General features: G+C 35.4%; 1 protein-coding gene across 1 annotated transcript; it reads right to left on the bottom strand.

The window, feature by feature from the left end:
• Window positions 1–24: 24 nt before the first annotated feature.
• LOC125205357 (ubiquitin carboxyl-terminal hydrolase 15-like) lies at window positions 25–6,113 on the bottom strand. The gene is made up of 13 exons (XM_048104239.1): window positions 5,795–6,113; window positions 3,581–4,024; window positions 2,959–3,394; window positions 2,560–2,820; window positions 2,341–2,429; window positions 2,156–2,241; window positions 1,918–2,080; window positions 1,655–1,778; window positions 1,404–1,561; window positions 1,241–1,325; window positions 939–1,151; window positions 789–850; window positions 25–714 (listed from the first exon to the last, which is right to left on the bottom strand). The coding sequence occupies exons 2-13, from the start codon at window positions 3,865–3,867 to the stop codon at window positions 201–203; spliced, it is 2,478 nt and encodes an 825-aa protein (XP_047960196.1). The 5' UTR covers window positions 3,868–4,024; window positions 5,795–6,113; the 3' UTR covers window positions 25–200.
• Window positions 6,114–12,500: the final 6,387 nt, after the last annotated feature.

Below are 12,500 nucleotides of genomic sequence, written 5' to 3'. Positions count from 1 at the left end.
ATCTTCTACACAGTATGAAAGAGAGAGAGGAAATATGCATATTTTCCCATAAAAAGAAAGAAATAATGTATAATTAATCATATTCCGACTCTGCCTCATGCCAATATTGGAAACCAAAAATATGAGGCATACTGTAGTTCTAGCTGCTTTTAGCAAAATTTAAAAAGAATCCGAAAAATCAATCCTAGGAATCTTTATCACTAAATCGAACAATCAACTGAAGTTTGAGGCACACCTTCTGTCCTTGCCTCACTACCATAATTTACACACGAAACTGAAACGAACCCCCTCTCTTCGCGGGCAGCAAATCTCGTCTGCGCCTTGCTTCCCGGGAACATGCTGCACGAGATGTTCCGCCTCGTCGGCGAATCCACCGGGTACATCGACTGGTAGATGGACGAGAACGCCGCTTCCCCGTGGTCCACCGTGCTGAACGAGTCCCTCGTGCTCTCTGTCGTGAACGACGAGTCGTCCGAGTTTGTGAACACGGACCAGTCGCTCGACGCAGCATCCGAGAACTCTGTGTAATTTCTCAGACTCGACGGCCTGCTTCTGCTTTCCCTTATCAGCACCCCATTACTGCTCTCCGGAATCGTCTCATTTGCAACGAGGTTGTTCGGCTCTGGCCTTGACGCCCTTTGGCCCTTTAACGACCTATTACGAGGAGCCTGGTTACGGCTGGACTTCCCACATCTAGTAGGGCGCGGATGCGACCTGCAGAACAACACGATATCATCTCTGTTTCTTTGTCAACATCTCAGAAATCATCGTTTTCTTTTGAAGCTTACCTCATGTAGAACAGAATGTATGCTCCTTCAGACATGACATGGCTCAGTTCGACCGGTTGAACCTAAATAAATAGAGGTGAAACAGAGAGGGATTGTGATACATGGTAGTGAAAACGAAGCAACATTGAGTAAATGTGGGGAGATTTCTACCTCTGTGTCGTCAACCCTGAACCAGTTGCCCTGTAGATCTTTCACGTACGAGGTGTAGTGACCAGAAAAAGACGCATTGGATGTGTCGTGGTGAACGACGACAGCATAGAGCATGTAGAGCGGAGGTATGTCGTCGGTGCCAGTCATGAATGGAATCATATCCAGCATTTCAGGAAAAGTTATGCACTTATTTATCTTACCATAGTTTCCTTCCTATATATTTTCAAAAAATTAGGGTTAGGGCAACATAAAATGCAGAAATTCAATGCATCCACACAAACACAATGGCAATAAGACAATACCTGAAATCTCTTTAGCACTATAGTTAGGATGTTGGGAGCCTCTTTTATGTGTAGTTGCTTCCGAGCGTGAACATATGTAGCACACCTTTTATTCAAAAATTATAAGAACAAATAAGTTTTGCATTATCAGAGAAAAAGTGGATGCATGGATATTAAAATATACCTTGCACATCTATACATATTGTCCCCAACAAGATCTTCTTCGCTGGTAAACTGTGTTAGCGCATCCTCCAACGACTTCACCCAACCGAATATCTCCAGAGTAAGATCCATCATTTTCTCATACCTTTCAGATTCATGGTGACATATCATACATTTGACCTATTTTACAAAGGGATGCTGTGAGTTATTGAACGGAAAAGGGAAATCTAGATAATAAATATTTCCGCTAGTATAGTAAGCAAGATCGAGCACCTTTGATCTGAGAGTTCCACCAAATGTATGTTGTATAAAAGTTGTATCCTGCCGCCTGGGATCAACGACATTTTCTCCACCAAAACCCTCGAGACATATTGTTTGCATTGAGGCCACGAGAAGCCTGAGTATGCACAGCATTGCCACGTTAACTATAAAGGAAATGCACAAGTTTTCCTTTCACGGATAAAGTTCTTTAACAGTAAAGACTATATCAGTTAAAAATATACGAGAAATTTGATCAAATGCTAAAAGAAAAAGACCTTAAAAATTCATGAGCATCTTCCTGACTTCCATAACCAATCTGAGCATTAAGACTTCTAATATACAAAAGAATATTTATGGGAGATAGAGGACCCCCATTTTGTCCCAGCATCATTACAAGCTGCTCGAGCTCACACGTTAGACACCAATCTTTGGCACATCCTGCATGCACAAAGGACATCAACGGGTGATCACAAAGGATATACTTTAGCGACTTCATGATGGAAAAACAAATACCAGTTCTTGAATGTGTTTGGCAAAGAAGGTAAATGATCAGAGGCTTTGTGAATATTAAACACTGCAATACGGCATTTGCGTAACAGCTGCAGAAGAATACAATGGGTCAGTTTGCAACTCTCACTTTCACATTGCAGTATTTTCCCAGTGTTCATTTTGTATGAGAGCACAAGATGTAATTTTACCTATTCCCGCAATTTACAAGTCCTCTAGGAGTCACAGTGAAATTTTCGTACTGAAAGCACTTCACAAATTCTTCATAGGGGAAAATCATCTGGCAGATAAGAGAAGCCCAATATGAAATTTTTTGTCAACGTATATATATGATACAGTACATAGTAGTATTTCATTAAGAAAGGCAGTTGGAATCCTGGAACTCTAGCAAACAACTTCTTTTAACTCACCTTGACCTTTCTTTTCTTGGTTGTACTATCTTCTAAATGTTGATGATTGTCAACTTTTGCCGACTTTTTCATACCCTTCATCCTCATCATATCTAGGTTTGATGCACAGTTACTTGCTGCAGTTGATGAGTTTACTATCCCAAAATTGTTCCCACCATCTAATGCATTTTGACATTCTATTTCTGCCCTATCAGTTCCATCCTTGGATGCATGAGGATTGTTAGCATGACGTTCTGAGAGGGGAAAGTTCACCTCTCTCAGCTGCAACAAACAATAATTGAAATTTTCAGAAAATTTGTTTTCCAAGTTTCCAACATATTACATCCGAATATCATCTATATGTGGAGAGATATATATACACACACAAGTAAATATATGGGACAGGGTAATGTTTCTCACATAAGGATCTTCTGACGGCTGAGAAGAATTAGGGAGAGTGAAACTACTGCCACAGGCTTCAACGAAGGAACTCAATCCAGCACCATCTGCTGTTTTTGAGGAGTCTACCTGGCCAGTAAGAAATGTGCCAAACTCTGCTGATAGTTTGTTTATGACAGATTTCTGAGACGCACTTAGCACCATTGCTGAAGTAGTTGTAGGAGTCAGTGTAGCTAGAGGATGCAACGCTAAATCCTCTGAGAAAGCACCGTCAATGCTAGGCTGCTGCACATTGTATTGGAAGGTAGACTGTTTGGTAGTTTCACCATATGACTCCCTTCCACGAGATCCTTCCTCTGAGCCACACTTAAGGGATGATCTATGGCAGTCTTTACCCATTTGCTGGCACTCAAGCTTGTGAACATCCCTCCAATGAACGATCTGACACCTTCCAGAACTGCAGAGATGTTTGAGTTAGTAGCGACATAGTGATAATCAAGCTGACAGTTGATGAAAGATTCAAAAGTGTCCTGACAGCTTTTGAAATTTTTTTGATGGATTACCAAATAATATCAATATAAAAATTGTTGAAAACTTCTAGTAGTATGGTGAATTGTAGGGTAAAGTCGAGAAATTGGCATACCAATACCAAACAGACTTGCATTGTGAGCAACGGGTCCCAGCTGGGTTGAAGCATCTTGCACATTGATGAATCCCACTGTTTGGCATATGCACTACGGGCAAAATACCACCAACAGCCATAGGGTCAACTTGCAGAGCTTCCTCGGCTGCTTCACCAGCAATCAAACTTATCCCCTCCTTTCTTTTGGAAGTCTCACTCCATTTTCCTAGTATGAAATAGGTAACCAGGGGAAGGACAACAAATACAATAAATAAAGCTGGTACATCGGTTTCCCTTGGCGTAAGCATGTCCTACCAATCGTACTCATGTCCAGTACAACAGCAGAAAATGGTGTTCTTTCAAACAGCGAACCTCCTTAGCTACACTCAGTCGCTCAAAAGATCAGGTATCAATGATATGTAGCGCACATAACCATCTGTTACACTTCAATGTAGGTGCTCCTTACTTCAGAAACACAAGTGAAAGAATTAATGAGAACGAAACTGGAAAATCCAACCATAAACCAAACAAACTGCGTGTTCGATCACATTTAAAAATTAAATCCCTGTCATGAATATGTATTGTTTAAAACTCTAAATATATTCCTTTGATTAATCTCCTACAATAATTCAGTAATTTACTCGACATTTGGATCTGAATCTTTAATTCCATTACATAGAAAACCAATCAACAGGTCAAAAAATCACTCAATCATAATATATAACAGATGTCAAGTGGAAAAATGATTCCTATGAAATAATGTTACATAATAGCACTAAAACCAAGCATCTAGATAACAAGATTTCCATAAGAGACCATCTCAATCATTGAGATTCACAGAAACATGTAGCAAATGACTATTTAATGCTGTATCATGAAACCTATGCAAGACAAGGTAGCAGTTCATCTAGTCATGTTGCACATAATATAATGTTTCTCCATTATGGCATCAAAAAGGTTAAGTCGCAAAGATAAGGTTATGTCCAAAAAAGTACTATCGCTATCCAATAACGCTTCAGAAAGTAGTGTGCTACCGTGTATACAGAAATCATGACTGGAATCATCAGTTATGGACGGAAAGTATCAAATTATTTCCTTGTAGAGGAACATCGAGGTGTACAACGAGATTCCCTAGGTTATAGGTATCATACAAAAATTATTAATATCACAGACGAGATTCCACCAAAGCATGCCTCACAACGTTACACGTGTTTTCCGTCCAAATGCAAACATTATTAAAGTTACTTTTTTCGTACAGTCATTGGAACATGGAACGGAATGGCTAGAAGTAACACATTTAAGATCACATTTGTTTATTTTTTTTGTTTTTAATTATGGAGGGAATTTTATTAGCAGTTTAGCTTAGGGCTTCAAAAGTGAGTCACAGAGGGCATATCTTCAAATAGCTACAACAAACAAAAAATTGTATCCTTTGTCTGCATCTGTAACCAGTGCGATAAATGCTAGTAAGCAAGGTGTGTGATAAGATACTCCACTTTAGGCTCATTTTGGCAAGTTAATCATCTTCGGGATCGAGACTTCATTTACTCGATAACGACAAAAAAGTTTACACTTATCATAAAAATTAGTCATTTACCCTAAATCCCATTAAGTTTCATGCTAAACTGCCAATGTTTCAACACATAAGAGGTTGTCAAGAAACAGGTTCACAAAAATCTCATTTGACTGGAAAACCAAAAAAAACTATTATGATAAACCGTTGAAGTCTAAAATGAGAATACCACAGCTTCAGGTGAATAAAAAAATTTCATAAAGAGGCAATAATTCCAGTTTGAACAACCATGTCAGAGGCATCTAACTATACATGCCATAGAAACTCATCAACTTCAAAATGCTAAAGTAGATTACCTCATTTACCCTAAAAAAAAAAAAAAAAAAAAAAAAAAAAAAAAAAAAACAGAATTAGTCTCTTATATGGGAAGCTCCTAGCAACAAATTAAACCCAAGTAATTTATTTCCCCTGAGGTTAATTTTTTATCCAACATCACGTCATTAAAGTTTCAATCTTTGCGTAGATTTCGTGAAAACAAAGAAAACCCACATCAAAATTATATTCAACCCAAAGATTCTGTCACGAAAAATGTGAATGCATATACAGAAAATACATACATATGAAATTTCATGTGGAAATCACATAAATATAAAATAAATTCAAAAAAAAAAATAACCTAGCTTTGAAAAATGACATAGAGAAGTGAGCTGCAGAAACGTTACCTTTCTTTCGGTTCTCAGATTGTAGGAAAAAATTTTAAAAACACGCAGTTAAATTAGTCTTCCATTTTTCAGCAAACCAGTTTCTCACTGATGCTTTCTTCTTTGTTCAACTTTTAAGGCAGGGAAATGATTCCATGTACACTCATCACAGGTGCACCCGTATCAATTTCCAGAAAGCTGAGGTGGAGGCTTTTCATTGGCTTGAATGTATGAAGGTGGACTCACTCCGATACACCCATTTTCTATTTTGGATTATAATAATAATGCTAATAATAGTTATTGTTATTATTTTAATAGCGACTAACTTGATTTAGAAAGTAAGTACAGTACAATCCTACCTGTTTCATTTAAAAATCAAAAAACAAAATTCAAATATTAAGTCAAGTAGAGTGAGTGTGATTAGTTTTTCTGTGTGGGGAAGAAATTAAACTTATAGTTGAAGATATATATAACTAAATTTGTGGTTAAGATCACGTATTAATTTTATAGTATTATAAATCATGGTATCACGAAAGTTTAACAACTTTATATTTATTTTAATATAATGTGTACTATAAAAGTTTGTAAATAAACTTTGATGAAACACCGTTTTAATTTGTGAGAAGGCAGGCAGCACTAAAATATTTCAAGGCAATAATTGCATAAAATATTGATGCTAACATTGTCTTACTTCGAGTGGGTCCGAATATATGTTGTCAGTCTTTTTTATTATTGTTGTTATTAATATTCAAGTTTTTTTAAGTCACACACCCTCTTTAATTCTTTTGTTCTATAATAAGAATCTCATTGATAATTATGACACCTTTTCTATTTTATCTCTATTTAATGTGTAAAATTGCAATTAATTACATACTATGATAAATGATGATAAGGTTATAAAGGCAAAAAAAATTATTCTCTTAATATTTATGATTTGACTGATGGAGTCATGGAGACACTTAAATAATAAACAAAGGAAGTATGTCATAAATTTATAATTCATCAAAAAAGAAGAATTCATGTCGCACGTTTGGGACCATAATTAGTTAATGAAACATATGAACCATAGATGAACAATAATAATTATTAGAAAAAATAAGCATTGATGAATGAATGATAAAGCTTTTTGACAGCTACATGCAATAATAGGAAGCATGTGCATAATGAACAAAATATGCAGATTGGGAATATTTCAGAGTAAAGACATGCATATCCTAAGTCTTTATTAAATTTATTTTTGGCCTTTATTTATTCTATCCTTGGTTTATTCTTTGTCATATTCTTTTGCTTTTTAATCTTCGTGGTGGTCTTACAAATTAAGTTTTTTATTTTTTTGTGTGTAGCATTTATTTATTTTTGTGGAGGATGTAAAAACTTGATTTGTTGGTGACCTTTAATTTTGTCGAAATATTAGTACAAGGCTCATCAATATCTCCGAAAGGCCATGTACCATTTTTCTTGATTGGTGCCCTAGCTATTTATCTAGTTTGGTGAAAGGCCTCAATCAAATTATTATTTTATTATTTTCCATTTTCAAAAATCATTTAATTTAATTGGTAAATTACATCATGTTTTTACATGGATGTTCTAGTTGAGATACTTGTGTTGGCCGTGACCAAATCTTTCCCTTTTGACACACTTTTGATGGGGACCATTTTGACCTTAGAGAAATCTCATATTCTAAATTCTTGCCAACATCATGACTGATTAGTAGTGATTGCAAACCTACTATAGTTTCGTCAACACAAATATATTCTTAATTAGATGTGAGAATCTAGGAATTTATTTGGTGCTATCATACGTTATCCACGCATATTAATAGTAAGCTTTAGTTGTTGGAATTTCCGATGTTTGATTCATATACTTGCAATCTCTATTAAGGGAAATTAAACTTATCATGTTAAGGGTTCATTATATTTGACAGCTTAAAATCAAGACTTAGAAAAATTAAGTGTTTAATTAGTTAAAAGTCTATCAAAGCTGATCATGAATATTTCATCCACTTTCTAGGTTTATGGGGAAGGCCAGATCACGCCCAAATTTGTTTATTTGGGCCCAATAATCTTAATTACTACTACTCCTAGTATATTTTATTTATTGAAAAAATGAGGGAGGAACTGTAAATTTATTAGCTTGTTTAATAAATAAGTATTATTTTGTTCTTGCCACATCAAAGTACCGGTTAATCTATTTTGGTATTTAACACTATTTAATAATAGGGTTTTTGGCTTTTTAAACCAAAACCTTTCCCCGAATTTCGATTTTTCCCATGAACTAAGAGATTTGTTTTTAAAATCACGAACTTTCACTTCGTTAGGATTTTCCCCGGGCGGGTCAACGATGAAACCCAGGTTGTCTACATGTCAATTTTAATCTTATTTGTCACTAAATTGATTACTTGGATCCTATTTGGCATAATAATACATACAGTCACAATTATTACATAACAAATGACAACTTTTGAATAAACAAAACACAACTTTAACATTTTGAATTATGCTATTCGGGTCGGGTTGGGAAAATTCTAACGAAATGAAAGTTCGTGGTTTTAAAAACAAATCTCATAGTTCATAGGAAAAACCGGAATTCGGAAAAAGGTTTTGATTTAAAAAGCCAAAAACCCTTAATAATAATACTATGTAGTACTAGTTCCTCTTTCACCCCAGTTGAGTAAGTCGGATTTCTATAATCCATTTTCCCCCGGTTACAATTAAATTTATTTAAATTAACTTCCGTTGGAACATATTCTTAATCGATTAAACATAATTTATATACACTACAATAAAACATGTATCCATCATTTTATATATTAGGAAAAGCATGCTTATTATGCAGTGAATTTTGTTTTAAGATTTCTTGTTCTTTCATAATTAAGAAAAATAAAAGACTAAATCTACACATCAATTTTATTTATACGACAAAAATCATAGATCTTATACAATTGAATTATACATTTAACATCTCTCTCACACACAGAATCTATTTTATTTAATTATATTTTCTCAAGTTATTGATATTTAGTGATATACAGTATGTATTTATATTGTTTGAATTTGAGGTAATTCCATGTGATTCTTTCGAGAATTTCACTATAAAGTCAACAAATGGATAACATACGTAATCTCAAGCCAACAAATGGATAACATACATAATCCCTAAGGTGTTTTTTTTTTTACTTTTATTAATTGTTACATAATTTTTTGTGAGATCAGAATCATAAGTAAAATATATGTGTATATATTATATTGATAAATATGCTTTACATCATAATGTTGATAGTGAATATGTCGTATGTTGATATTCCTAATATATGAAATCTGTGGAGTCAGATCCAGAAAATGAAATCTGTGGAGTCAAATATAATAAAAGTAATAGTAATAAATACTAATATTTAAATAATTATTTTAAGCAATTCAAAATTGTTTGCACCAAATATTTTAATAATAGTTTTAAAAAATTAGTAAGTAAAATACAAAACTAAATGAAATTGTAATTGACGAAACAAGAATTATAAAAATAATTATATTTAGTTAATCCACAAAATGAGCCAATCTATTTAATTTATTGCCCAATAACATTTTATATGGCCCAGTTTATTTGAATAAAATAGGCCCAAAGAATTTCAATCAGTTATCTTCATAAAATATATATGTACGTCTGGGTCCACGATCAATTGATATTTTTTAGGCTAATTGAGAAATAAGATGCAATATCGCCACTCATTTTTATTAAAGGAGTGGTCCAGATTTTGCCACACAAAAAATATTTTTAGATTAATTTATATGAAAGGGTATAATAGTCATTTTGTATTTTAATTAGATTCTTCATCTTCACCAAAAACTCCCAATCCCTATTTTTAGATTAATTTATATGAAAGGGTATAATAGTCATTTTGTATTTTAATTAGATTCTTCATCTTCACCAAAAACTCCCAATCCCTCTCCCCGCTGACCTCCACCATCTCCGCCATCAAAGCCCTAAAAGGCTAAAATCCAGGAACGGATCCCTCAAATTCATCGCCACCACCAACGCCGCGCCGCCGCCGCGCTCTGATTCTCAACCTCCTCCGCCTGATTCTGCCTCCGCCAGCGCGGAACTCGTTCGTTGCCGCCTGCAACAGCCTCCGATCGGATCTACTCAACCACGCCGGAAATCCGCCGCGCATTTTCTCGTACTCGGCGAATTGCTCCTCCTCCGAATTGAGCAATTTCCTGCCTTTTTTCTTCTTCAGCTTCTGCACCATCGCGAGCGAATTGCCGAAATGGCGCGAGATGCGGCGGAGGCGCCCCTCTATGAAGCGGTGAGCAGCTAAACCCTCTCAATTCATTCTCAATTAGTTATCCTGCTATGGTGAATTTTCCGATCGGCTGTTGAATTTGATGAATTAATTGCAATCAAACGATTAGGCCATTCTGTAGGAATCGTAAATCAATAAATTGTGTATTTTATCACGAAGTTTGACTTTGCTAGTAGATTCCTTTAGTTTTTTATTGCTTGTGTGTGTAATGTTAGTTTTTAATCGCAGAAGAGAAAAAGTGGAATGGAGGAAGAAGAAGAAAAGAAAATAGTTGTTAGTTTTTAATTGCAAACACTTTATACGAGTCGTTGACATTTTGCTAAAGTTGCTTACATTTGATGTGCAGGTTCAATTCGTAGGAGAAATCATTAGTTTATTGTTTTTCTCTCTCAAAATTATGTTTCCTGAACCGTATTAATCGTCAGCATCTGCTGATTCAGCTCAATTTTATTCGATTTGTTGACCGAGAAATCGTTGATTGCACGAATGGAAGTCGTCGTCGGTGAAAGTTGATGACATTTTATTACGAGTTAACATTTTGCTTCTGGAAATTCGACTTCTGGCTATGTTTTTCGTCTCAAATTATTGGTTGAGGGCTTTTCAAATGATAAAAAATGGTTAAATACATATATAATCTATGTCAACTACATTTAAAATTCATGTCAACTACACACATATAATGTCAATTATGTGTACAATCATGTCAACTACATATAAAATTCATGTCAACTGCACACATATAATGTCAACTATGTGTACAATCATGTCAACTACATATACAATTCATGTCAACTGCACACATATAATGTCAACTATGTGTACAATCATGTCAACTACATATACAATTCATATCAACTTTACACATATAATGTCAATTATAAGTTGTTGTCATTCGATATTCTCGGTATTGATATGTGAATTGTAAGTGTTATTTGTCAATTGTTGACATTTTAATACGAGTTGTTGACATTCGATATTCTCGGTATTGATATGTGAATTGTAAGTGTTGGGCTCGTGTGTTGAAGCCCTTTTTTTTTAAAAAAAAATCATGTACTTTTTTTAAAAAAATCTTTGTACTTTTTTTTTTAATGGAATGAATTATTTTCCCGTATATGTCTCGTAAATTTAATTCCGTATTTTAATCGTAATTTTAATTCCGTAAATGTAGTATATTTTGAATTATTTTTATTGCGGGGCTGGCTTATGGTTGGCCTAAATGCTGATGTGGCGGTGGATTTTTAGTGTTGCTGACGTGGCAGGGGAGAGAATGACTGACCTATTGCTGGCCCATGCACCATTGGAGATGCTCTTATCCTGAAATCTCAGCGCCACCTAATCACATTACAATCCTTTTTCGATATGTTAGGGTGAATGGAATGTCTCTAGAAGAATACTTAGATTTGGGAAAGTTTATAAACAAAAATGAATACAACAAATATTTCACTCCCTCCTCGCCTATTTGCCTCTTTCTCTCTCTACGACCCCCCCACTTCTAGTGGCCAATTGAGAAACTTGAAATGGATCGGATGGGGCGTAATTAAAGAGCGACGCGCTGAAAACCTCGCTTCAAAACATCATTTTGTAGAGAGCAAATTGATCAACATCTTCTTCTTCTCCGGGGCAGCGCTGGAGACCAAGGAAGAGGCACGACAGCGATTTCCCGGCAAGGAGGGAAAATCAGCCGGGAGAGGGGGAGACTCGCACTCTCCTTGGATCGCCACCCACTTCTCCGCACAGCAAATCCCCTTCATCGCCTTCCTTGCTTCGACGTCAGTCGAACACCGGAAGCCACCGCAACGACACCAGATTTCACCCAGTTCATGCTGCCCGATTTCCTCCCTGCTTTCCCTACAAATCTTCTAAAGCGCACAATCTCCTCCACCATTCTCTGCTGTGTCGCCGCCTTTCGTCGTTTAAACCTAATTACACTCAAATTTCCAGCCCCTTGTATCTTCCTCGTTCTCTGCTTTACTTATTTATTATACTCCGCATAGAAATCTTTCACATATTCACTCTCTATTTATAGAAGAATTTTAAGATGGAGTACTTGATGCTCTAAAGAAATTTATACTCATTTGTTTAGTCTATAAAGGACATGCTAGACTCATGAATCTGCTAATTACAATTCTCTAGATTACTTTATGCATTGCTCAAGATGATAGCTATTTTATTGCTCTGGAAAACCTATCGCATTGCTCAAGAATGATTGCTATGATTGTAAGTTTTAATGCTAGTTTTCCGCCCAAATGGTGCCACGGTCCACCATCACAAAAACTGCTCTTTTATATAATGATAGATGATAGATTTTGGTGGACATCCTAAAATGATAAAACTAGTCTATCTTTTGTGGACTAATGAAGTATAAATTGGTTGATCTCTATTTCTTTTTCATGGATTTTGGGTAGAATAGAAAATGGCATCATTTTAATT

Source organism: Salvia hispanica, chromosome 2 (genome assembly GCF_023119035.1).
Source record: "Salvia hispanica cultivar TCC Black 2014 chromosome 2, UniMelb_Shisp_WGS_1.0, whole genome shotgun sequence".
In the NCBI taxonomy this organism is placed as follows: domain Eukaryota; kingdom Viridiplantae; phylum Streptophyta; class Magnoliopsida; order Lamiales; family Lamiaceae; genus Salvia; species Salvia hispanica.
This window is presented reverse-complemented; position numbering and strand designations above follow the sequence as displayed.